This window comes from Carcharhinus amblyrhynchos, chromosome 10, assembly GCF_965287045.1.
Source record: "Carcharhinus amblyrhynchos chromosome 10, sCarAmb.v2.hapA, whole genome shotgun sequence".
Classification (NCBI taxonomy): Eukaryota; Metazoa; Chordata; class Chondrichthyes; order Carcharhiniformes; family Carcharhinidae; genus Carcharhinus; species Carcharhinus amblyrhynchos.
The window spans coordinates 87,556,702-87,584,675 of record NC_137333.1 but is presented as its reverse complement, the minus strand read 5'-3'; the positions used below and the strand labels follow the sequence as shown (position 1 = coordinate 87,584,675).

General features: G+C 46.8%; 1 protein-coding gene across 1 annotated transcript in view; it reads right to left on the bottom strand.

Moving 5' to 3' along the window:
* Positions 1-27,750, bottom strand: part of arhgef17 (Rho guanine nucleotide exchange factor (GEF) 17) — a 458,392-nt gene extending 430,642 nt beyond the window's left edge. The window contains 1 exon segment of the mRNA XM_080197536.1: positions 22,349-27,750. Within this exon segment, the coding sequence (XP_080053662.1) occupies positions 22,349-26,575 (4,227 nt within the window). The 5' untranslated portion in view covers positions 26,576-27,750.
* Between the last annotated feature and the right edge of the window lie 224 nt (positions 27,751-27,974).

Genomic DNA, 27,974 nt, shown 5'->3' with positions numbered 1-27,974 from the left:
GTAAGTGTGGTTGGTTTTAATTTAAAATGAGAAATTATTCATCACTCAATGCAAAGTGTAACTTTTCTATGAAGACTCACTGTGTAAATAGAGAAAGGATATTCTTGTGGGTGAATTGGCTGGTGATAATTTACTGGAAACTTGGAAATTAACCTATGACTGTGCGGCCAAATTCTCCTCCAACTCAATTTTCAAGTTTGCAGATGGCATCATCATTGTGGTCAGATGGCAAACAATAAAACGGAGTAATTGAATGAGATAGAGAACCTCATGAACTGGTGCAACGACAGTATTTCTCCCTCAATGTCAGTAAAATGAAGGAGATAGTCATCAACTTCAGGAAGGGTAGTGGAGGACATGCCCCTGTCTACATCAGCAGGGACAAAGTGTAAATGGCCGAGAGCTTCAAGTTTCTAGGTATTCAGATCAACAACAACCTGTCCTGGTTCCTCCACACCGATCCTTTGGTTAAGAAAGCCTCCTCTTTCTCGGGCACCTAAGGAAATTTGGCATGTCTGCTACAACTCTCACCAACTCTTACAGGTTGGTATTGGCTCCTGCTCTGCCTAAGACAGAAAGAAACTACAAAGCGTCGTGAACGAAGTCCAGTCCATCACTCAAGCCAGCCTTAATATCACAAGATCATGGCAGTGCAGAAGGAGGCCATTTGGTCCATCGTGTCTGCACTGGCTCTCCAAACAAGCAGCATGACTTAGTGTCATTCCCCTGCCACTCCCCGTGTCCCTGAATGATCAAGTTGTGGTATTGCCTGAAGAAATTGCAATATGCTGAACCCTAAGCTTTCTGTGGGATTTGAAAATCGAGACATGGGGGTAAATTTTCCTGCAACGGGAATCCGGGGGGGGGGGACACCATGTAACGGTCCATGAACCTCAGGTGGGATTTTCCGATGTTGGGGCAAGTAGGCTGGAAAATCCCACCCGTACAGCACAGCAGCAACATTTTGCTGAACCTACGAAACCATTCAACTCAACTGTTGAGAGTGCGATGCCCAATTCTGGGCGCCGGAAGGATGAGAAGGCTCTGGACAGGAGGCAGAGGAGATGACTGCAGGGATGAGGGATTACAGAAAAGCTGGGGGTTGCTCTCCCTGGTGCCAAGAAGCCTGGGGGGATTTGATGGAGGCGTATAAAATGATGAAGGGCAGTCACTCTCACCTCACCTCACCCCTGGAGTTCAGCCCTTTTGTTCATGTTTGGACCAGGGCTGTAATGAGATACTAAAGAAAATATAAAAGCTATCATACTGAATGTACCACTGCAAGGAGACTGCAGCAGTAAAGCAAAGAGATAAGAGTACAAAAAAAAATTTAATCGTTAAGAAACACAATATTCGGGAATGTACAAGACTGCAACACAAGAATTTATTCTCCACATAATTCAAGAAAGACAGGATAATCAAGAGAGCTTTACAGGGAACTGTTAATAAAAATAGTACGACTGCAGCTCCCATGCACTGGGAGGTTTTTTTCAGTTCCTTTCCATCAGATTATTAAATGCATCTAGGAAGAAAAAAGTCAAACCACTACCACTTAAGGAAAAATATGTCTGAGAAAATGCAAGAAAAATGTTTGAAGAGTGAAGTGCCAGCTATTTCCCTTGCTAAACTGTGACAGGCTGCTTATGGGTATAATTAATTAGTTTGCAAAAGCAAAGTCTCTGCACTGAAATGGTTCCTCGAGTACTGTTGTTTTATGGAGCGCTCTTAGGGGGCGGTCAATCACGCTGGCACAAAGCCAGGAAGGGCCTCTTAACAATGAAACTACTGCAACGCTTGGAGCATTTAACTCTTCAACTAGGTACATGGTACAGTAGTTCCCCTGCACCAAATACCAGTGAGTGAAACATTCAATGGGGGGGGGGGGGGGGGGGTTGCAAAAATGCACATGCATTCACTATTTGACGGATTCCACTTGGCATTTGTCCATTATGGCTTCCTCTGCACAAGCACAACCTTTGTTCTTCTAGCCATGAATGTGGTGTCTGCACTGCAGGGGGGAGGGGAGAGGGGGGCAGAGAGAGAAATAATGGTGCACGCTTGAAAAGTGCCTCAAATTTGTGTTCCCACCAAATGATCACCCCATAAGAAGACAATACCACCATCCACTTTTAAAACAACTGTTCAATTGGAAGGCATTCCCTCGTTAACTGGCTGGATGGCCCCCTGCCTGCACTGAATCAGTCAACTTGGCAATATGCAGCCAGCAGAATGACGCACAGATTGTGAATGCAGTTTAACCAAAATGAAGCAAAGTACTGGCTCTCGTTGGAATTAATAGGAGGTCTCCAGCTATAGAATCCATAGAACCCCTACAGTTCAGAAGGAGGTCATTCGGCCCACTGAGTCAGTACCATCCACAATCCCACCCAGGCCCCATCCCCATAACCCCACACATTTACCCTGCTAAGCCCCAGGGTAACTAGGGTCAACCTATCATTGCCAATCACTCTAACCCGCGCATCTTTAGACTGTGGAAGGAAACCGGAGTACCCAGAGAAAACCCAAGCAGACACGGAGAGAATGTGCAAGCTCCACACAGACAGTGAGCCAAGGCCGGAATTGAGCCCTCTTCCCTGGCGCTGTGAGACAGCAGTGCTAACCACTCTGCCACCGTGCCGCTAATACATCGATCCCTCCACTCCAGACCCTATCACCAGAGAAGCCCAAATGGTGAGTCGCCCTAAGACAGAAAGTATTCTCCAGGAGCAATGCTTTTGATTGAAAAGGTTAATATTGTCAGACATGTATACATTTTTTAACAAAGATATATATTTTTGAGAGATGGGGGTTTGATTCTGCTCTAGCAACCCGGGTTGGAGAACCAGCGGAAACCCTGTGTTGAGTCTGAGGGGAAGGCCTGAAGGCCTCAGTGTGTGCGAGGGTTGGGGGTGTTTTTATTGCCCACCAGGTGTCCTGATGTTCGTGGAATGGGGAGGGAGGGTATCGATTTCTGTGGGGAGGGTGGAAGGGAGGGCCTTTAACCTTACTTAGAAATCAAGGTGCCCTTGAACAAGTGCCTCCTGAGCTTTGAACCCCAGCTTTGTCGCTGGGTTTAGGCCCTGCCCCTCCAGCTGGCTGTGTAATCCACGCCCGCACAGAGTTGCAAGTAGCGCTGTTAAATCAAACAAGAAAAAATGTCTATGAAAGTGACAAGTTTCTCACAGCTTTTCTCGCCTGATCCAGCACTCTGTACAATTTTGGGAAAATCCCCCCAAAGTTAACGCTTCAAGTCCGTCTGACTTTCCTTCAGAGCTCTTCCAAGTGTTTTCTGTTTTTATTGAGGATTTCCAGCATCCATAGTTTTGTTCCTTTGATTTGTATGTATCAGATTGGTGGCTTTTCTTCAGAATTGGGAAAGTTAAAATAATAAACAGCTTTAAGTAAGTGCGTCGGCAGGGTGGGGACACACACACACACACACAAAGACAAAGTGAAGCTCTGTGATAGAGTGAAAGACAAAAGGGATTAAATGACTAAAGGGGGTGAGGGTGTAAGGCAAACATTTCCTTTTGCCTTTCATGATCATTGCCGTTTATCATTTAACTTATATCCCTCACAAACTTTCCTTTTCACTCTTGTCCCCTACCATCTTTCCCTCCCAAAAGACTCGCTGCTAACTGGTCGCACCGGTAAATTGTTGCAGTTCTGATGGGCGATCGTCAACCTAAAACACTGACGTGCTCTCTCGCTCTACAGGTGCTACCAGACCTGCTGAGTGGCCCTGGCAATATCTCACACACAAGTACACATACATGCATGCACATACACAAACGCACACACACATTTTTGCTCTTGTGTAGAACCATGAAGTTCACTTGTGAATGGGCAATACACAATCTAATCATAGAATCCCTACTGTGCAAAAGGAGGCCACTCAGCCCATCGAGTCTGCACCAACTATTCGACAGAGCATCTCAGCCAGGCCCCATCCCCGTAACCCCACATATTTACTGCGCTAATCCCCCTAACCTAAACATCTTGGGACACTAAGGGAGCAATTTATCATGGCCAATCTACCTAACCTGCACATCCTGGGAGGAAACCAGAGCACCCAGAGGAAACCCATGCAGACACACAGAGACTGTGCAAACTCCACACAGACAATAACCCAAGCCGAGAATCGAACCCTGGTCCCTGGTGCTGTGAGGCAGCTATGCTAACCACTGTGCCACCGTGCCACCCAATTAAATGAAGACCAAATATCATCCATGTAATCATCTGAGAAAAGCAAAGTTGATGCATAATAACAGACTGGTCTTCAAAAGGTAATCGAACAAGATTCCAGAGAAATATTATTTCCACTATTAAACCTGGCACAGGCCGTTTGTGCCCTTTCCAACCTCACTGATAGACAACATATTGACTCAATGACTAGTCTATTCATTTTGGTCTGTACCTGAAATAGTGAGGAGTTGACGAAACCCGCCAGTTTATTTAAAAAAGACAATTTGCCCCATTAGTGGTAGAAATAACAATAGTTCTTCCTGTTTCAATTTGGTCCACCCTTCAGACATGCTGTTGAGTTACAGCTCCAGTTAATTCAGCAAGTTAAAAGGACCAAGGGTTAATGAATTTTGTATTCTGCTCTCTCTCGTTTCCATTGGTTCAATCTGTCAAAAGGAAGAAAGATTTGCTTTGTCCAATCTTAATCATGGGCTGCAATCAGAGAAAACATCAGCACTTGCATGTCTTTCCATTTGATTGCCCTCAGATACTCCAAATGCACACAGCTCTGCTTCCATTCCATCCATTCTTTCCACGACTCACTTTATGCTCAATACGCACTAAATCGTCACTTTGCAACTTCCCCAACGCCAGTGTTCTGCACTCACAGGACATGACTTTCTGCAATGTTCCGAATGAAATAATTAAGCCTCTGAGGGGTTTCCTTTTTTAAATTCTCCTGTGTCAGAATTCTGTACAACTTCCACGTGTAATACCAGAAAGCTTTAATCTGGCTGTGTTACCTTTCCTGGATCGCCCACAGGGCCTGGGTTGGAATGAATTACCAGATCGGCAAAATACTGCAGCTGCAGGAAACTGAAATAAATACAGAAAAGGCTTGAAAGACTCAGCGGGTTGGACGGCCCGCAAGTGTGGTCCCACTCCCATGCTTACATCTCTGTCCTCGGTCTGCTACGCTGTTCTAATGAAGCTCAATGGGATCTCGAAGACCAGCAACTCCTTTCTCCTTTCTAATCTTCAACACTCAACAATTTCAGAACCAGAATTCCCATCTTTTTCAGACAGTGGGCTGTTGGTGATGATTCTGCTCTTCACAGGAATATAAGAACCCAGGAACAGAAGTCGGCAAATTCAGCCCTTGGAGCCTAGTCCGCCATTCAATCAGATCATGACTGATCGCTCCCTCAAATCCACCTCCCTACGTGTTCCCCATATCCCTTTATCTTTATTAGAAATATATCTATTTCCTTCTTGAAACTATTCAACAATTCAGACATCCCCATTCAATCCTCCTCTAGAACCACCTTTCGCTTCTAATAGAATCTTTGAAATGCAGAAGGAGGCCATTTGGCCCATCGAAACTGCACCAGGACCTGTCCCTGTAACCCCACATATTTACCCTACCAACCCCCCTGACACTAAGGGAGAATTTAGCATGGCCAATCCACCTAACCTGCACATCTTTGGACTGTGGAAAGAAACCGGAGCACCCAGGGGAAACCCATGCAGACACAGGGAGAACATGCAAACTCCACACAGGCAGTGACCCAAGCCTGGAATCGAACACGGGTCCCTGGCATTGTGAGGCAGCAGCACTAATCACTGTGCTGCACTATTCTTTCCTTGCCCCATTGCCATACCCGTGTCTTACACTATCAGTCCTCTGTTACTTAATCACACCTATCACAGAACTTTGCTCTTATTCTTTCATCAGCTTCACTTGCCCAGTCTTTGTAAAACCCATTACATCCCTTATCTTTTCCCAGTTCTGGTGAAAAGTTATCAACCTAAAGCATTAAGATAAAAGCAAAATACTGCAGATGCTGGAATCTGAAACAAAAACAGAAAATGCTGGAAAATCTCAGCAGGTTTGACAACATCTGTGGAGAGAGAATAGAGCCAATGTTTCGCGTCTGGATGACCCTTCGTCAGCTCTGATGAAGGATCATCTAGACTCGAAATTTTGTGCATGGAGGAGGTTGTGTGTCCCAACGGGTAGCGTCTCTGAGCCAGAAGCTCTAGGTTCAAGTCCCACTCCAGGAGGCCAAGGAAGATGTATTCATAACGTGGTCAGATCGATTAACTATCATCTGTAAATCCTTTTAATGTACACCAATGACAGACTGTAAAAGCAGGAGGGATTTCATGGAAACCACAGAAATCCTACAGTGCAGAAGGTGGCCAATCAACCCATTGAGTCTGCACCAACAACAATCCCACCTAGGCCCTATCCCTGTAACCCCACATATTTATCCCACTAATCCCGCTAACCTATGCATCCTGGAACACTAAGGGACAATTTAGCATGGCCAATGGACCAACACCGCACATGTTGGGGGAAGCCAGCAATATGCTAATTTACGCTCTATACATTTTATGCAAAAATTTATATATATGGTAATCTTCAATTTAGCAAAACATGCTTTGGCACTGAGTGACATATCAGCTGGGATTTTCCAGCTGAGCCCACCCCGAAACTGGAAAATCACGCCCGAGCTCAAAAGACCTTTCCACGTTCTGCCACTCGCCTGTTACAGTTCCCTTGGCAGGCGGAACGGTAAAATTTGCTCCAAGGAGATATTGGGACTGGCAACTAAAAGCATGGTCTTGGTCAAAGAGGCAGATATTTAAGGATCATTTTAAAGTAGGATGAAAAGGTGGAGAGGCAGAATGGTTTGGGGAGGTAATGTCAGAGCTTGAGGACGAGGGGGCAGGCACCGCCACCAGTGGGTGGGTAAAGGAGACTGGGGATGCACAAGAAATGGGTGGATGGGAAACCCAAATCATCTGAACTTGAGGTCATCACTCTTTTGGTCCAAAGAAAGGCAGGCAAACAAATGTGAACAATATTCAAATTACTAAAGATGAATTAACTCTGTTACTGGTTTGTGTTATGGTTCACTTAAAAACTCCAAAGTGTTTTATGAAGACTGCCTGAATCATAAGTTTTGCATCTTAAATTTGGCTAGGATAAGCATGAGATGCTTCACTTCAGATATGATTCAAATGACCCAGTGGGGAGCTTTTGTTAAACAAAGCTTATTTAAAACTATTGTTAACATGTATAGTGAGAAAATTAGCAAGACCTTTTATCAATAACAAACAAGAAACAAACAATTATAATCATGCATAATGCTTAACAAAGAGAGGTTTACAACATGGAAACAGCCCCTTCAGCTCAAATTGCCCATGCCGTCAGCTTTTACTGCTAAGCTAGTCCCAATTACCCGCATTTGGTCCAAGTCCCTCTATCTTATCCCTGTAACTGACTAATTGCTTTTTAAAAAACAAAATTGTATCCACCTCTATTACACCTCTGGCAACTCGTTCCAGACACTCATCACCTTCTGAGTGAAAGAACTGCCCCTCCGGACCCTTTTGTATCTCTCTCCTTTCACCTTAAATTTATGCCCTCGAGTTTTAGACTCCCCTACCTTTGGGAAAAGAAATGGTTTAAATGGGGTCGTTTGTGTTTAAATATTGACAATGTTCCAATCAAATCAGTCCCATAGACAAAAGACCCTTTTCACAGGTTTAACACAGCAGAGACTAACGCTCATGTGACACTGGGATTGAGGTCGTTAGTTGTATTCTGCAGTCAAATGCTTTTGAGACTCTGAATTGATGGAAAACAAGGCAGCTTCCCAAAGCACCAGACAGACTCTGGTTCAGCTCCCAACAACAGCAGATTTTCACCCTTCAGGAAAGCAAGTTCTTGTCTTCAGCTTATCGACAGAATTTCCAAAACAAGAGGGAGAGAGGGAAAACACTTCTTTTTAGCTTGCTGTCCCTTCTGAATCTCACCTTTAACTTCACTCAGAACTGTAAATTAAAAACAACTGTCCAAAAACGCATGACTGTCCTCCTAACAATGCAGGATCGTAAAACCAATCCCAGAATAAACACAAAAAATGCAATTTAAACCACTTCAGTAGCAATAAAAGGACTCGTCGTAGTCAACCCGGCAACAATGGCATCACTGAAGCTGTGAGCTGCAGAAGTCATGTTTAAAAAAACTTTTCTTAAAGGGACACTGATGTCACATTTGACATCTCACCTAGAGGTGGAAAAAATATTCACTTTTTTCACACATCCCACACTCTGATAGCTGTACAGACAGATCCATTGCGGAAACATACAGACCAAGATAGTGCCAACACTGACCTCTGGGGCATATTGAATTACTTGATCCTCAGAACATTAGCTGAGTTCCTGGATTAATAGTCTAGTGATAATATCACTTGGCCATTGCTTTCCCTTTGCTGAATCACAGACAGATGATTCCCACACTCGTATAAGATTTGATGAAGTAACTGAGAGAACTGGTGCCCTTAGAATTGTGGTCCAGAGAGAGCCAACATCATCTGGAATAGATACAAGGCAAAGGGGAGAGTCCTTTCACGTATAAAGGGATGACCTCTTTTGCATTGCCACTTGGCCAGATGTCCGCTCCACCAAGTTCCCTTTAGTATTAAGTCTAACATGGTGCTTGGAGCTAGAAGGAAATTCACTGTTTAAAAATAAAACCAAACAGCTTCCACTTTGTGACACTTTGAGTTATAGCAGAGCCAAACATAACGTAATGTGGGATTCTATTCTACTTAGGCAACATAAAATATGGTCTCTTTATGGGATCGGAAGGCATCATAGCTTTATATGAAAGATCTGATTCACCAAAAAGGTGCCGGCCGATATTGCCATCAATAATCCTAACATCCCAGGAATTGATGTCATTCTCTCCACTGAATCCAGCTGACAATCCGACATCTGTTTCATGCTTTTATAATCTATGTAATGGATAAACAGTGAGCATCTAAAAATAATATCCCTCTGACAACTGACCTGGCATCAAGGTAAGTATGCCATTAGCAAGATATTTTTATAAGCCGGTAATCACTGACGTCTACTCTGTTTATGCTGCAGTCCAAATTCATGTGGATTGGAGGTAGCACGTTACCATGGAGAAATGTACACCAACAACCATGATGGTACACATACAAAGTGTTTTTGTTTGGTAAATTCTGGCTCAGGGTGTTAGTGGATAGAATACTTTCCATTTCAGACACCCCGTGTCAGCGTTAGGCTCTCCCAGGTCAGACATACAGAAAACCTCCTCGTGCTCTGCCCAGTAACCTTCCTTTAAAAGGTAGCCCACTTTATCAATAATATTTCTCGCTGCCTTCTGTTGGGATCCAACTGCTACTCATAGAACACAAATCGGGACATCTCGCTGCACAGGAGATAAGGGGTAACACTGCAATCCTGTTGCCCCGACTGACGGTTCCCTGAATGGACTGGTACAGTTTGATTTTTGCCTGCAATCTGCCCCACTTCTCTGGTAGTGTACAGTCCAACAGACAGTAGCAGACCCATCTTCACGTCAACAAGTGGTTCCAAACCATTGCACAATACAACGAAGGGTGGGGTCAGATCCATTTCCCATGCCAACATGTGGTGCAGCAACAGCTCAATTAGACTTACCCTTCAGTTTGCTCATTTTAATGAGCAACTTGGGTGGCACAAGTGCATAAAACAAAATTAAGTTTAAAAAGTAGAGCAGCTTTAGACACTCATTCTAGGTTCAAGGTTAAAACCTGCCTCGCTCACTCTGAAACTGAAGAGTTTTTGAAACAAAGTAATAACAAGACAGCGTCTGCAGTTAGCGGGTAACATGTTGAGCCTATCACAACAGGCCGCACCCACTCATATTTGCGCAGGTTAGTGTCAATCAATGTAAAATCTAACATGTTACTCACAGCTGCAAAAGAACTGTCCAACTTCTGTGCAAAAGTTGCACTCCCAACTTTGCTGATTGTAAAAATGCACCCAGAAAGGGTGCGAGCTGTACATTGGATTTTACTGTACATCTTGATAGTCGGGGTAAAGTGACAGTTCCACAATTTGCACGGTGCTCAGGCTCACACCAATCACAAGCGTTGATTCAAGATGATTGAAAGAAATCTTATCCAATTGGTGCACACAAATTGGAGAAGGCGTAAGGGAAGAAAACACTCAAGAACGGGCGTCTTGACAAGTACGAGAATAGGATGGGGATTGAGGGATACGGTCCCTGGAAGGGCAGGGGGTTTTAATTCAGTCGGGCAGCATGGTCAGTGCAGGCTTGGAGGGTCGAAGGGCCTGTTTCTGTGCTGAAATTCTCTTTGTTCTTTATATTATTTACGTAATATAGTAACTGACAATAATTGATATGATATCAACAGGTTAGGCTGAAACATAAACAAAGCAATAACTATCCCAGTATCTCAGTTTTGTTGATGTTTGTGATCGCTCCGTGATATCATCCTTTCTGACATGGAATGTAGTGATAGATTCGATTTAAGCTAAGCTGGATCATATTCAGCACAATTTATCAAAGTAACTGGTTATATTTTAAACTGAAAGGCGCGAAATACACAAAACCACAATTCTGAAGTGAAATCATTCATGTTATATTGGCTTCAATGGGTGGCATGGTGGCACAGTTGTTGGCATTGCTGCCTCACAGTTTCAGGGATCTGGGATCGATTCCAGCCTTGGGTGATTCTCTGGGTGGAATTTACACGTTCTCCCCATGTCTGCATGGGTTTCCTCCAGGTGCTCCAGTTTCCTCCCACAGTCCAACAATGTGTAGATTAGATGGATTGGCCATGCTAAATTGTCCCTTAGTGTCAGGGGGATTAGCAGGGTAATCTGTGAGGTTATGGAGATGGAGCCTGGGTGGGATTGTTGGTGCAGGCCCAGTGGGTCGAATGGCCTCCTTCTGCACTGTAGGATTCTATGATTCAATCTCAGATTCAATTTCAGAAACTCCTGGCCATGAATTCTCAAGGCTTCGCTCAGCTTTGTTAAGAAGGGATTGAATGTTGGGCTTGAGTCTAACTGCCAGACGGTGGTACAGTGGTTAGCACTGCTGCCTCACAGCGCCAGGGACCGGGGTTCAATTCCCAGCTTGGGTCACTGTCTGTGCAGAGTCTGCACCTTCTCCCCATGTCTGCGTGGGTTTCCTCCGGGTGCTCCGGTTTCCTCCCATAGACCAAAAGACATGCTGGTTAGGTGCACTGGCCATGCTAAATTCTCCCTCAGTGTACCAAGGCGCCAGAGTGGGGCAACTAGAGGATTTTTACAGTAACTTCATTGCAGTATTAATGTAAGCCTACTTGTGCCTACTAAATACACTTTTATTGTGTACCAAAACCAAGACTGTTAGGATGGTTGGGTTTGTGTTCCTGCCATCTGAGCAGTTGGTGATGGTAATACTGGTTGCCCAGCAGCCTGCTGGAACTCCCAGCACCGACCCACAAGTGACTGGACTTGGGATGTCCAACTCTCAGACAGGAGGAAGTCTCGCCTCAGACAGCTGCTGGCAAATCTGATAGGTTGGCAGCTCTCGAACCCAGCAGCCACAGAGGCGATACTGAACAGAACAGAAGTGACAAGCAGACCCTAGGATCTAGGTTCCAAGGCTCCAGGGCCATTTGGGAGTATTGTGACCATGAAGGGAGATGAGACCTGGAATTGGGCAGAAGGAGTGTCAAGGGTGCACCCACAGGGGTCAGATCTTCCGTGGGAGAAAAGAGGTTGTCGTTGGAGGTGCCCTTCCTCCACTGCCATCCCAAAGCCAGATTAGGGTCACTTTCCAGCCTTCCCTCCTCCCCCTGAACCCTTCCCACTAGCATGAGAACTAAAGTGGGGTGGGAAATGGCCCTTAAGTGGTCATTAATTGGTGACTTAAGTGGGGGGGTGGACAGTTCAGCTTAGGTCCCATCTGCCCCACTCGAAAATTGTGGAAAGATTGAGGCAGGCATAGCCCAGTCAGAAGGCTATCCAAGGAATTTTACCGGCCCACCCCTAGCTGCAAGCCCTTTGGAGGGGCAACGTAAAATTCTGCACCAAGCTCTTGAGAACAGAAAATCTAGAATGTCCAACAACTGTACAGGGACACACAAATCGGAGAACGCAAGTGTGTTCATGAAAAATTACTTTCGAAGAGAACAAAATACCTGTTCTTCAGTTGAATGGCATCTAAGTGGCTAACAGTAAAGGAGGACAGCATTCAAATGAGGTAAGTATTGGACTATTAATGGTAGTCATAATATGGAGATGTTGGCGTTGGACTCGGGTGGGAACAGTGAGAAATCTCACAGCACCAGGTTAAAGTCTCACAGGTTTATTTGGAACCACAAGCTTTCGGAGCGCTGCTCACTCACCAGATGAAGGAGCAGTGCTCTGAAAGCTCGTAACTCCAAATAAATCTGTTGGTGTTGTGAAACTTCTTACTATTAATGGCAGCACAGATTGGATAGGCCGAATGTTTTTCTTGTATGCTATACTATTCAATGAATCTAAGAGTTCTATGCCTTCTGCAAACTTTGAAATTATGCCCTTTATACCCAAGTCCGATCCATTAATAAGGCCGGAATTTTACCACCCCGTCCACCACTGGAATCGGAGCGGGTGAGGCGCGGACAATGGGAAGGTCTGTTGGCTTTGGGCAGGATTTTACGGTTTCGGGATGAGCGAGGCTATAAAATCCCATCTGAGGTAACCATATGATAGATTCCAGTAATTTCCCACAACTGATATTAAACTGACAGATCTTCACTTTTCTGATTCCTCCGTCCTTATGTAATGAAGTGACATGTGCAATTCTTTTAAATCCAAAAAGACGCAATTCTCAAATCTAAAGAGTTTTGGGAAATTATGACTATCGCGTTTGTAATTTCCTCACCCATTTCTTTTAATCTCCTGGAGTGGGAGCCACCAGGTGATTCATCCATCTTAAGTCTCATTGTTTTCTCCATTACTTTTTCTTTCAAATAATTTAAATCCACTGACGTTCTCCCTTAAGTTCTCCTGTGTTGCTGGTGTTTAGTCCCCTTCATCCACTTTGAAAGCTCATACACGTATGGTATACTCATTTAACAAGTTCACTATTTCCTTACTGTTCATTATAGTTCCTCTATTTCTATTGAGTTCCAAAAATGTGTTCCGCTTGCTTTGATATTCCTTGCAAGCTTTTTGTCCCCAGGTTACATTTTCATATCAATTGTATCTTTCAATCCTCTTGTTGCTTTTTGTAGGTCTCCCTTCTTTTGGATTTCCACTATTTCTGATATTTATTGTAAGCCTTTTCTTTGCCCTTGTTACACTTTGGGTTTATAATTTGCAGAGGATACAAAGTTGGGTGGGAGGGTGAGCTGTGAGGACGATGCAGAGATTCTTCAGCATGATTTGTCAGGGTGAGTGAGTAGACATATACAGTATAATGTGAATAAATGTGAGGTTATCCACTTTGGTAGCAATAGTGAGAAGGCAGATTATTACTTGAATGGGTGTAAATTGAGAGGGGGGGGATACTCAGCAAGATCTTGGGTGTCCTCGTGCATCAGTCACTGAAAGTAAGCGTTGGTACAACAGGCATTAAAGGAGGCAAATGGTATGTTGGCCTTCATAGCGAGAGGATTTGAGCATTGGAATCGGAATGTTTTCCTGCAATTGTATCAGGCTTTAGTGAGGCCACATGTGGTGTATTGTGAGCAGTTCTGTATCCCTGTCTGTGGAAGGATGTCCTTGCTATAGAGGAAGTACAGCAAACGTTTACCGGCGGATTCCTGGCATGGCAGATCTGTCATATGAGGAGATACTAAGTTGGTTAGGATTATATTTATTGGTGTTTACAAGAAAGTGAGGGGATCTCGTAGAAACTTATAACATTCGAATAGAATTAAACAGGGTAGATTCAGAAAGAATGTTCCCAATGGTGAGGGAGTCCAGAACGAGGGTCATAGTTCAAGAAAAAGGGATAATCCTTTAGGGTTGAGGTAAGGACAAATTTCTTCACCCGGAGGGTGGTGAATGTGTGGAATTCACTGCCACAGACTGTAGTTGAGGGCAAAACATGATGTGAAGTCAGGAAGAAATTAGATATAACTCTTGGGGCTAAAGAGATCAAAGAATATAGGGGGGATGGGGGGATCAGGATATTGAACTTGGTGATCAGTCATGATTGTAATCAATGGCGGAGCAGGATCGAAGGGCCGAATGGCCTACTCCTGCTTCTAGGTTCTATGTTTCTAGAACTTTGCACACAAGGGAATCATTCCCTATTTGCTGGCCGCTCTGCTGGCTCTCCCCTCTGCCCAGCATAGTCATATCAGAAGTATAATGGTATGGTGGAGAACTACCAGGGTCATATCCAGAGACATTTTGACCCGGATTCCCTGATTTCTTTCACCCCGCTGCTGCTGTCACTGAGAACATAAGAACATAAGAACATAAGAAATAGGAGCAGGAGTAGGCCATCTGGCCCTTCGAGCCTGCCCCGCCATTCAATAAGATCATGGCTGATCTGTCGTGGCTCAGTTCCACTTTCCCGCCCTCTCCCCATAACCCTTAATCCCCTCTCTTATCAAAAACCCATCAACCCGCTTCTTAAAAATATTTAGCGAGGCAGCCTCCACCACTTCAACGGGCAGAGAATTCCAGAGATTCACCACCCTTTGAGTGAAGAAGTTCCTCCTCAACTCCGTTCTGAACCGCCCCCCCTTTATCTTGAGGCTGTGCCCCCTAGTCCTACTGTCTTTTTTGAGCGGGAAGAGTCTTTCCACCTCTATCCTATCCATCCCATTCATCATCTTATACGTCTCAATGAGATCTCCCCTCATTCTTCTAAACTCTAACGAGTACAAGCCTAGTTTATTCAGCCTCTCCTCATAGCTCAACCCCCTCAACTCCGGTATCAGCCTAGTAAACCTCCTCTGCACTCCCTCCAAGGCCAAAATATCCTTGCGCAGGTGCGGCGCCCAAAACTGCACACAGTACTCCAGCTGCGGCCTCACCAATGCCCTATACAGCTGCAGCAAGACCTCCCTACTTTTATATTCAATCCCCCTCGCTATGAAGGCCAGCATCCCATTCGCCTTCCTGACCACCTGCTGCACCTGCAGGCTGGGTTTTTGCGACTCATGCACAAGGACCCCGAGGTCCCTCTGCACCGTCGCCTGCTGCAGTTTTTCGCCCCGTAAGTAATAGTCCTTCCTACCATTCTTCCTACCAAAGTGGACCACCTCACACTTGCCAACATTAAATTCCATTTGCCATTTCCTGGCCCATTCGCCCAGCCTATCTAGATCCTTCTGCAGACTCTCCACACCCTCCGCACAATTTGCCTTTCCCCCAATCTTGGTGTCATCAGCAAATTTCGACACCCTACACTCGGTTCCCTCCTCCAGATCATCTATATAAATGGTAAATAGCTGAGGCCCCAGCACCGACCCCTGGGGCACCCCACTAGTCACCAACCGCCAATCCGAATAGCACCCATTGACCCCCACTCTCTGCCTCCTATTTGACAACCAATCCTCTATCCACGCTAACACCCTACCCCCAACTCCATGTCCTCTGACCTTCTGCAGTAACCTCTTGTGAGGTACCTTATCAAACGCCTTCTGAAAATCCAGAAAGACCACATCCACCGGCTCTCCTCTATCCACCGCCCTAGACACATCCATCCTCATAGAACTCCAGTAAATTTGTCAGACACGACTTCCCTTTAATGAAACCGTGTTGCGTCTGCCCTATCAAGCAATTCCCTTCAAGATGCCTCGCAATTTCCTCCTTAATGACGGATTCTAACATTTTACCTACCACAGACGTTAAACTAACCGGCCTGTAATTCCCCGCCTTTTGCCTGGCACCCTTCTTAAACAACGGCGTAACATTAGCCGTTTTCCAATCCTCCGGCACTTCCCCGGAATCCAGCGACGTCTGGAAAATAACCACCAAGGCACTGAGAACAGAGTATTTGGCACTCAGCCAAATGTTCATTTACAACAGTGGGAGCTGAGAATCCCAGCTGCGGATGAAGTCGGAGAATCCCACCTGACATGCTGGCACAGTGGTTAGCACTGCTGCAACGTGGCAACATGAACCCGGGTTCAATTCCCAGCTTGGGTCACTGCCTGTGTGGAGTCTGCACATTGTCTGATTAGGTTTCCTCCAGTTTCCTCCCACAGTCCGAAGGCGCATCGGCCACGCTAAATTCTCCCTCGGTTTAACCGAACAGGTGCGGGAGTGTGGCCACTCGGGGGATTTTCACACTAACTTCACTGCAGTGTTAATGCGAGCCTACCTGTTACGCCAAAAAATAAGTAAACATTAACTTTACATTTGGCTGTGGTTGTGACCTCTGCCGTTACTAGATTATTTTTCAGAGCCATGTAGAGGATGATCCTACCGACCTCCCTGAAAAAGGTAGGACATCTCAGAGGGAAGAAATAGAGTTAGCAAAAATACACAGAGTGCATGACAAGCTAAACATCTCAGGACAACTGCAGCAGCGCTTTTATCAGATCCAAGAATAACATCAGTCCAAAATGTTCCTTTTCTTCAGTGTACGAGGCGTGTTCCATGCATTTGATATATTTTTCTCCTGTCATCTTAGGTGGAGGGAATGACTAATCAAAAATAGATTTACAAATTAAAAATTAATAATTCTCTCAGCGACAAAGAAATTGAAGAGAGTTGAGACAAAATGTTCTCCACAATCAGGCCTCAGCATTGCCTCACACTAATAGCCAGGGTGAGTTTAACCCTTTCACTTTCGAATGCTTGACCAGATGGTCTGGTTGGACTATATTCTTTTATGATTGATCAGTCATAAGCTGTTGTGGCACTGTTTGCAGCATAGAGGTTTACAGCATGGAAACAGGCCCTTCGGCCCAACTTGACCATGCCACCCCTTTTCTTAAACTTCTAAGCTAGTCCCAATTGCCCGCGTTTGGCCCATATCCCTCTATACCCGTCGTACCCATGTAATTGTCTAAATGCTTTTTAAAAGGCAAAGTTGTACCCGCTTCTACTACTACCTCTTGGCAGTTTGCCAAGGAATACTCCGGGGAATGCAAACTATTGGGTGGGGGGGGCGGGGAGGGAGGGAGGTGGTGGTGGTGGTGCGTTGGGGGGGCAGGATTTATGGCCGGTGTTCACCGCCGGTGAAAATGGCAATGCCGGTGGAAAATCCTGCCAGACCACGGGATTGAGAATCTCGGCAGCGAGGTCTCGTTCTCTGATTTTCCTTGTCCCTCACTGGTGACTTAACAAAGCTCCCGCTGTTGTTCAACAGATTAACATATCCTTAAAGGTCTTCCCTGCCATATGTTCCCTCCCCAACCTCAGATCAGGAAATCGCCTCTCACTGCCAAAACGTCACATCGGCCAGGTTTACAACAGGTATTTAAAAACTTGAAGCAGTCACGGTGAAGCGAACAGGGGTGCAAAGGTAAACATAGTTTATTTATTAGTGTTACCAGTAGGCTCACATTAACACCACAATGAAGTTACTGTGGAAGTCCCCTAGTCACCACACTCCAGCACCTGTCTGGGTACACTGAGGAAGAATTTAACATGGCCAATCACCTAACCCACACATCTTTGGACAGTGGGAAGAAACTGCAGCACCCAGAGGAAACCCACTCTGACACAGGGAGAACGTGCAAACTCAACACAAACAGTGACCCAAGCTGGGAATTGAACCCGGGTCCCTGGTGGTGTGAGGCAGCAGTGTTAACCACAGTGCCACTGTGACACCTCACCCCCAGAATGTTGTGATTTCAAGGAGAAATTAGAGACAGCTTTTGGGGCCAAAGGGATTAAGGGGTAGGGGGGGGAAAAGTGGGATCAGGATATTGAATTGATCAACCATGATCAAAATGAATTGAAAGGCAAATGGCCTTCGCCTGCTTCTATTTTCTACATTTCTACGTTTACCTTTGCTCCAGATCCTTTAGTTCCCTTGGGTAGCAAGAATCTATCAATCAATCTCAGATGTTAAGTTATGAATGGAGTTAGAATCCTCCTGTGGAGAAAGTTCCACACTCTTAGCACTCTCTGTGTGGATCTGATCTTTAAAGTTATGCCCCCTTGTCCGAGTTTCTTCAATCAGAGGACAAGCTGTACCTCTGTCTACCTCTATCAACACCTTTCAACATTCAAAAAGCTCAATCAAACTATAGATTAACCCTCCATATTCCTAAATAATGCAACCTGACTCTAAATAATACAAAAACAGAAAATGCTGGAAAAACTCAACAGGACTGGCAGAATCTATGGAAAAAGAAACAGAGTTAATGCTTGGAGTCTGTATAACTCTTCTTCAGAGGGGGAAATGTGATGGATTTTATACTGTAAAAAAGAAGGTGGAGCAGGGTAGCAGATCAGTGACAGGTGGAAGGTAGGACAGACTGCAACAAAGATGTGTAAGGCACAAGGTACAGGAAGTGTTAATGGCAGTGTGAAAGACTCTAGAAGGTGCTGATTGTGGTATAAAGGTAAACTATTACTTTATATGATCCCACCACCTAATTTAACCGTTGGAACCCTAGTAGCATTCTGTCAAATCTGTTCAGTACTTCTTCCAAGACCTGCAGCAGATCTTTCTCCCCTATCTATTCTAGCCCTCACATTGTAAAGACTAACATTCTATCAGTCTTTTTGATTCCTTTTACTATATTTTAGTGATGTGTACACATGGAATCCTAAATCTATTAGTAACTCCATTGTTCCTAGCTTTTCACCATTTAAAATATTACCCGTAACTATTCTTTTTTGGTACAAGAAGAATAATTTAATACTTTCAAAATCTTGGAACTCCCTCCCTAACTGCACGGTGGGTGTACCTACACCACACAACTGCAGCGATTCAAGATGGCAGCTCAGCACCATCCACCTCAAGAGCAAAGAGGGATGGGCCATGAATAGCCAGTGATTCCCACATCTGGTACATAAACAAGAAAATTCACCGTGAGTTGAGATCCATCTACCACTGTTTCATCGACACATTATCCTATCAACACCTCTTTGCAACTTCATGCTCCCACCAGTTACAGTCCACCGATCTCTGTTATGGGAAACTTGGGTAAATGGCTTTCCGATCTGTTATTTAAATCATTGACAAATATAATGAACAATCAATAACCCAACACAGATCTTCATAGTACACTATGGCCTGAATTTTACTGGCACACCCACCCCGATTCTGGGGGCGGGTGAGGCTCGGAGAACGGCATTCTCCGTTGGCCTCGAGCGGGATTGTACGGACCTCAGGCAGACTTGCTGGTGAAATTCTGCCCTATTAGTTATTTCTAATTTGGGTACACATTCATTATCCCCAGTGTCTACTGGCTAACCAATGTATGATTGAGGTCAATAGTTTGCCTTCAATTCCATGAGCTTAAATTTTAGCTCACAGTCTCTTTATGTGTCAAATGTCTGCCGAAAGTCCATATAAACTACATCCAGACATTCCCTCATCCAGTACTTCGGGAATCTGCCCAAAACATTCCGTTCAGTGTGTTGGACATGAGCGACTCTTTACAAATCCATGCTGGCTCTCTCCAATCAGCTCAAATTTCTCTTAAGTGCTCAGTCACCCATTCCTTAATTACAGATTTCATAACTTCCCCACAACAGATGTTAGACTCACAATCTACGATTTCCTGATTCCTCTCTTTAGCCCAGCTTAAATAATGGAGTTACAGTGACAAGATTCCAATGCAAAAAGGGTCAATTCCCAAATCAAAATCTTCGGAAGGTTATGGCTAAACCATCTGCAGTGACAATTTTACTGCAGCAGATTTTCAAAGAGTCACTTCTAAATGAAGCCTATAGAATAGGAACTCAGTAAAGGTTACCAGATATTGGACTTACTTCAAATGATAGATGTTCCCTTAAAAGGTAACTCATTCAAAACCTGACTCAAATGCATGCCAATAGAGGGATATGCTGATAATGCCCTTCTTAATGGCACACAGCCCATTAACAGATCAATCTATATACAACAGATTTGTGCCAGCAGCAAAGTGGAATAAGAGTTTCTTCCATCTTGCATCGTTTTTCCTGCCCAGGTCAAAGGTCATTACGACAATTGACTGCATAAATTCAGCATGACACAGAAGTCTTTTCATAAAAAACATATCGCCAGTCACACTGTTTTTCCTTGAGAAACAGTAACTTTGTATGGTATTAACTGCAGCGCACAGGGCTACCCCACTCTGTACTGACAACCTCAAACTGAACTTTGCTGCTTATTCCTGAACCAACATCAGAAAGGAAACAGGACTGCAGTTGGCTAATTAACCTGGAAAGATCCCTTCGCAGTCAAGTGCTTTTGTGGTCACCCAAGTGAAAAACGCAATGTTCTCAATGCACACTAGCACCGTTTGAAAGCATGATACATGATGCCACCCTCTCCAAAAGGAGTGGCATAAAAGCTCTGCACTTTATATTTACCAACTTGTAAAAATAGAGGCAGATCTGTTCCAAACTGCGGTCACTCTTTGCCTCATCCTATTAGGTTCAGATTCAGTCTGGCTGCGTTAGTGAATTCGGCTGTTACATTACATTCTAAAATGCACCTCGACAAATATAATCAAATGATAAGTTGAAATTCTTCATTTGAATCCTCTTTCCGCTTGAACAGCTTCTTATTAGAATGTTATGTCAGCATAATTATTGGCATTCTGTGGCATTTTATTTTAATCTGATTGTAGAATTTAAAATGTCAGGCCATGACACAACGCAATGCACCACATGCAGCCTTAGAAGGGAGACTTTTTCCACCATGGATGGTTCATTTACTGCTACAGTTTACCAACCCAAAGTGTTTTACATTAACCTGCTATTTCTTGTCACATGTACTGACTATGGTCCTGTGTTTTTTGATTTGAGATTCCAAACAGCCAGAGTTTTGTTCACTATATTTCTTTTGATATGATTATCCTCCTTTTTTAATTCAAGGCAACTCCTTGCAAGCTGTACCCAGCATACCTTCTAATTCTATCTTTTACTCTCGTCCAATGCTTCTAAAACTTCATTCTAACTCTTTTAAACTCTCGAACAACGCTCTAATTCAATTTTTTATTCCCTGGCTATGAATGCAACACTACATTCTGCACTCTCTTGCTTCCTTCTCTATGAACAGTATGCTTTGTCTGTATAGCGCACAAGAAACAATATTTTTCACTGTATGCTAGGCAGTAATAAATCAAATCAAATCAAATCTCCGGAATCTAGCCTAAAGCAAGGGTATTCATTCGCCTCCCAATGCAGTCCAAGTGGCTACATGCATACTTCACCCAAGGACCTGCCTACCTTCCTCTCAATTCCTTCTCTTCCCAGCAACATTTCTTATATTGAATCTTCTAAGTCCCTCCATCTCACATCACCACCAAATACGCAGGCCACATGATGTGCAGAGCTTTTCGTAACCTTGTTTCTAGCTCTGTGACAGAACATTTCTATCTGTGCAGCACAAACATTTAATGTACAAATGCTTCTTCCTTTTACATTTCAGCCTCCTCAACCCACGATGACTCAAAGGAAACACCATGCTCCCAACTTAGGAGAAGCCGCTTGCTTTGCTGGCTCACGACTGTACAGTCCAAACGTCAATGCTTAATTTCTAGGAAAATGCCTCAACCTTGCTCAACTTCTACAAGTCATCCCTGTGTGCGATAGCTTTAGAAGAATGTCAGTGGGTTGTATGTACACAGTCTTGATAATATCCTGCTGTTATGGACCATAAAGGAAATGACGAACTCTGAAGATTTAAGTACTGTGAAGATTGTACAATTTATGTAGCTTGTACTAAGGAGTCTATAATTGTCTTCATTAGTCACTCGATCGGATACAGCCCTGACAAGCCTGCCTCTTGCATCAATTGTATTATTTTGTTTCCTGCTGGTAAAATCTTTTTCACTTTGAACAAAAATACTGCAGCACAAACTCTGTTGCGGAAAACTAATTTTGGCATTTAGACACTTGTCAAGGGGTGGCTGAATTTTAAAAGGGGAAATAAAACATTGTAAGTATAATGGATCCTGTTGAGATAATCAGTTTCCCCTTTGCGGTAATGCAAAAACACTGTTTGAATGAAGAATGTGATCCGTGCATAAATCCAAAAACTGTGCCTGAAAGTAAAAACGTCCCATTTAGGTTTCTGCTTCTGCATGAAAAGGCATTTTTAAACACGGCAGGAGGTTCAAATAAAATCTTATTTCAAGGTGTGACATTTTCGGTACTACCAAAGATCAAACTGATACAGAAAGAAATATCTTAAAAATGATCTGAAGGCCAGTTCACTTACCACTTGGGGTTTGCCTTTGTTGACGCTTGTTCCCAGTTCCTCGTTGGGTTTCGATAGGGAGGGAATTCGGGGTTCGGTGCTAGTTGGTGTCCCAGGAGCCGAGACGGACAAATCCATTGGTGGCTGAAGGGATGAGTCACTTTTCAAAATGTACTGCTTGGTGACATCTTCCAAGGACGGAGTTTGTGCCAGGGGTAATTGCTTTCTAGACTGTCTCGTGGGTTCGGGGGTAGCCACGTGAACTGGCTGGCTACAAGATAAATGGGTTTCTGGGGCAATGACTTTGGAGGCAATGGGAACAAAATTGGCGGGCTCGCTCGTGTGCCTTACGTGCTTGGTTGAAGGCCGCGTCTTGAGAGGTGGCGGCTGGTCCAACTCCCCCAACATCTCATACTTCCTACCCTCCTGCTGCGTGACCCTGTTATTGCGTTTCTTGGAGCTGCGTCTCATTGTCCGGGGAGAAAGAACCTCTGCTAGCTTTGGGTGCAAGCTGAAGTTCTGCAAGTTAGCTTTATCCTGTTCCTCAATGACCTGCAGGGGCAGTGTGCGTTCAGACTGCGAACGGGGCTTCCTGACCTGCTTAGAAAACTCCTCCAGGTCCCCTACTTCATCTCTCTGCTCAGAAAGGATGGGCTCGCTGCTGGAAGTCGGAATCGCCTGCTCCATCTCGGTTATGGGCTCACTTGGACCCGTGAACCCCGGGGTACTCAAGTCTCCTCTGCGACTAGGGTCGCTGAGCGATTTCTTTTTCACCAGCTTCCCGTTACCTTTCTCGTCGATCACTTTGTCCATCGTTCCGGGCTCTCTAACTATGCGCTGGATCACCGTGTTGTAGTCCTTCAAGCCGTCGCTGCAAACTGACAGGTCACTGGCTGCGCTCCCGGTACATTCTGATAAGGCCGAGGTCGAACATTCGAGGATTCCCCCTTTGACCGAGTTTAACGAGCCCAACAGGTTGCTGTCGACGGAAAAGTTTTCCGTTTCTTCTGGGCACTTCCTGTGTGGCATCGGGTCACTGAACGACCGGAAGGTGTCACCGCTGGACTCCCCGTTGCTCCCGTTGCTGGAATCAGACCCATTGCCACCGCCGGGGGGGAATTTCCGCCTGCGCCGAATGGAGCTGGGGGTTGAAGGAGGATCTAGGGTGACCGAGGCAGCAGTTTTATTGTACACCACGTCCCCTCCCACCGCCACGCTCTCGTAGCCAGTCCTCACTGCCGCCATTGCCGGAGAGGCGCCCGGGCTGACCAGCAGTTCCTTTTTCTCCTCCTTACCGCTGGCCGGCGTTCGCACCGACACGTGACCGGGAATTTCCCTGTACAGGGTGCTGCTGGATCCCGTCTCGGGCTCAGTGACGATTCCCTCGTCCGTCATGCTGGACTCGGGTCCCGATAGGTCGTCGGCCGATTTCCCGCCCGATAAGTTCTCCTCGGACTCTCCCCGCCTCACGCCCCCCATCTCTTCGTCCGGGACGGCGGGTGGCGTCCGGGGGTCTTCCTGAAACCGCGCCTCCTCCTCCGCGCGGTTGTGACAGTCCGCGTCCCTCTGGGCGACCTTGTGAGCCGGCTCCTTCTGCGACCACATGCTGTTGATTTTCTCAAAGAGCTGCCCGGCTTCCTGGATGTACTGGACCTGCACGTCGAGGGGCAGCAAGTCCTCGCTTCTCTGCTGGACCGTGTCTTGGCTCTCTCCCTCGGAATCGCAGCGTCCGATGTTTGCCAGCATGGCCTCCGAGTTACAGGGCTTCATGAGGGTGCGGGCTGCAGGCCTGCGCGCCACGGGCTTGTCGGAATACGTGAAAGACTTGGCCCTCCGCAGAGTGGCGGTGAGGTCTTTGAGAGTGGGACGTCCAGCTGAAGGCTGCTGGTTTAGAGAATGGAGAGAGCCTCTGCCTTTTCCCACTGAGGAGAGCTGGTGTTGCCGCTTTGTGTTCTGCCAGTGAGCGTCTCCAGTGCGATCATGGTTAACCCCCTCACTGTCAAACTCATCCTTTTCTTTCCTCCTCACTCTCAACCCTGAGAAGTCCGATTTAAGAAAGTTAAACAAAGTCAGTGCCTCGGACGCAATATCGGGATTGGACACTGATTTTCTGTTCTTGGATTTATCACTGCTACACTCGTACTGCGGACTCACGCTACCTGTGGAACCGTCTGTCATCACCTTTACGATCCCGAACGGCAGCTTGGGCCGCGAGCGCACCAACGGTTTCAAATGCTTCGCCGCCTCATCTCCGTGGCCTAAACTGGGGGTCCGGTGCATGCTGGAAATCCCTTGGAAGTTCCTGCTTAATCCCGGGTGGTGGTCTTCCTCCTTCAGGGTCTCGGTGCTGGAGTACCTGCTGCTGCTGCGGGAGCTGCCCGGGCTCTGGAGGAAGGACTGGATGTTGACTTTCGCCACCCGGGAGACGGTGGGTATGGGGGACCCCGCTGCGCCGTGAGGCTGACTCACAGGGCTGGCTGCTACGCTCTCTCCCAGCAGCCCGGGAGACCTTTTATGGCTCTGTTCGGCTCTGCTCGCTTGGCAGGCTGCTGAGACACAATGTTTCCTCTCGCGGGGGAGCGGTGCCAAGCCACAGAGGGTGGGGGGGGGAGAGCAGCCCGGTGCCAGGGGCTCGGGGGTGGCTGCCTGCTGCGGCTTCGGGGCTTCCTCGCCCTTGCCCGGGTGGTGGTGGTGCGGCGGCTCGTGGCGTGCCAGGTGTTCGGCTAAGGGGCTGTCGCTGTCCGAGTCATCTTTACTCCCCAGCGAGAGGCTGGCTTTCTTCTTCCTCAGTGACCTCCTCTTGACATCCCTGTGGACCATGGGCTGCTCTTCCTCGCTGCCTGAAGACTGCTCCTGCTGGGACCTGCTGATCTTGGCAGCCTGGCTGAGCTGCTCCTCGTCGCTGGAGCTCTGCTGGAAGGCGCTGCTGGTGGGGACAGAGTGTGGTTTGGAGCAGTTATGTGCGGAATGTAAACTATCTGATTCCTGCCTCCCCTCTTGCCTGTGCGGAGCGGAGCAGCGCCAGGGCAGCCTGAGCGCCAGCGGGAGGGGGCTGCGGGGCGGCGGGGCGGGGGGAGCCCCCCGGCCGCCGGGCGCCGCCTTCTCCGGGGAGGGGGCCGCCCTGGGCAGGGGGTCGCTGCTGACCCGGCCGGCCGGCTCACCCTCGGCAGCCTCCCCCCAGCCCGGGGGCTCCGGGGCCAGCCGGGGGGGCTTCCTGCAGCCCGGCTCCCCAAACAGCCGCAGCATCTGGGTGACGCTGGGCCAGTGGGCAGCCTCGGCCGGGCTGGAGGGGGCACCGCGCTGCTCCGGCTGCCAGCTCATCCTCTGGGCCCCCGGAGCCCTCTGCCCGGCCTCATCCCCCCACGCCTGGCACCCCTCAGCCAGCCCGTCCAGCCCCGGGGGCTCCCCCTCTCCCCTGCCCCCTCTCAGCCCTGCCCCGCTGCCCTGAGGCGGGGGGGCGCTGGCAGCATCGGGGGGCGGGCAGTCCCCCTCCCCGCTGTCAAACAGCTCCCAGAGCTGGCGGATGGAGGGCGAGATCTGCTGCTGGAGTTGCTGCTGGAATTGCTGCTCCTTCTGCTGGAGCTGCTGCTGGAGTTGCTGCTCCTTCTGCTGGAGCTGCTGCTGGAGTTGCTGCTCCTTCTGCTGGAGTTGCTGCTGGTGTTGCTGCTCCTTCTGCTGGAGTTGTTGCTGGTGTTGCTGCTCCTGCTGCTGGTATTGCTGTACGTTCTGCTGGTGATGCTGCTCCGGGTGTTGCTGCTCCTTCTGCTGGAGTAGCTGCTCCTGCTGCTGGTGCCGCTGCTCCTGATGCTGCTGCTGGTATTGCTGTACGTTCTGCTGGTGATGCTGCTCCGGTTGTTGTTCCTTCTGCTGGTGTTGCTGCTCCTTCTGCTGGAGTAGCTGCTCCTCCTGATGTTGCTGCTGGTATTGCTGTACCTTCTGCTGGTGATGCTGTTCCTGCTGCTGGTGTTGGCTCCTCTGCAGCCCCGGGTTGGGGGCACTGGCAGACAGCAGTCGGCACACCGAGCGGATCCTGTTGGCACCGGCGGCACTGGGCTGCTCCAGCCGCTGGCTCCTGTCTCCCGCACAAAGGCGATCCGATGGGGGCTGGGCGCAACTTGCTGCAGAAACTTTGGATCTGTGCTGCTGGCTCTCGCCATCAGCCGGCCTCCTGCCTCTCCACTCACTCAAATACTGGAACGAAACACTCCTGTAAACACTGACTTTTCTCCCCTGCTCCTTTTCCGCCATCGTATCCCCTTCTTCTTTTAAAATATCCTTTTTCTCTCTCTCTCCTCTCTGCCCCAGAGACCCCCCTCCCACCCCCCTAACCCAGTCTTCACATCCACTTACTGCCCAAGTCGTTCCTTGCAAACCAGTCAGCGCATTGTTGACCTATCTGTTCTCCCACCCTCAGCTCGTCCTCCCTCCCCAAAGTTAATAAATACTCACAAAACTAGTAAATAAAAGCAATCCAAGCGAGGAGGGAACAAGCAGTGACCTTCCCAACACTTGCCTGGGTCCCTGATGCCAGCCATCCACTGCAAACAAGGCACACACACCGACAAGAGAAAAAAAACTTTCTGCCAAAGAAATATAAACTTCAAGCTCCCAACTTTTGTCGCTGCGGCTTCCCTCTCCCGAGCTCAGTGTTCGCCCCAAATTCCAGTCCATTTCCACGCGGAAATCACCAGCATTTTTTTTGTTCAGGTCCCTTTGTTGTTACTCCCATCGATTTGCCTCTTTCCTCTCTCTCTTTCTCAATCAGTCCACTTTTGCGTGACTTTTGCGATTTTCCTTTTTTTTGACCCCCCCCCCACCCCTAAAAAAGAAACATTTAAAAAAACAAAACATGCAAATAAACTTCTCTGAAGGGGGCGGAGAAAATCAACGGGGGACGTCCTATGGGTGAAAATTTAGCGGAGTGGTAGTGGGGGGAGAGAGAGAGAGACAGGAAAGTTCCCCCTCGGTTTATATTTTTAAGAAACTTTTCCAATGGTGATAAAGCTCCCATTGCTTTTGTGTTTTGTTTTAGCGTTGTCTCGTATGTTCACATCGATATGTTAACGGGATTTGAACCCACCGCTCTTGTTCCTTATCCTTGTACATGTCTTAAGAGTTTTATTGGCTTCTTTGTGTCTGAGTATATCTCCCCCCCCCACCCCCCAGTAGAATAGTTTGCATGATCACTCTCATCATTTAGCCTGCACGAAATCTCACTTTCTTTCCTTTAACCCAGGCTTCGCTCCCGACCTCTGAAAACGTGCTTTTTTTATATATATCACATCAATTATTGCCAAGTGACACGCTCCAGTGATAATCGGCGAATATGGTCTTACAAGTGGCGTTCACTGTTCAAAGATCGCCCCCAAGCGATCAGTTGTAACCCAGGGATTGTGCCATCACTGTTAACATTTCCAGATAAACCTGTGGCCACTTCTTTCTACCAAATAAACCTGTTGGACCTTAACCTGGTGTTGTGAGACTTCTTACTGTGTTTACCCCAGTCCAACGCTGGCATCTCCATCTCATTCTTTCACACAGTGCCTGAGATTTGGACTTCACGTCTGTGATACCTGACGAAGGGGCTAACCCGAAAGCTTGCGAGTATATTATCAAATAAATAGGTTGGACTAAAACCTGGTGTTGT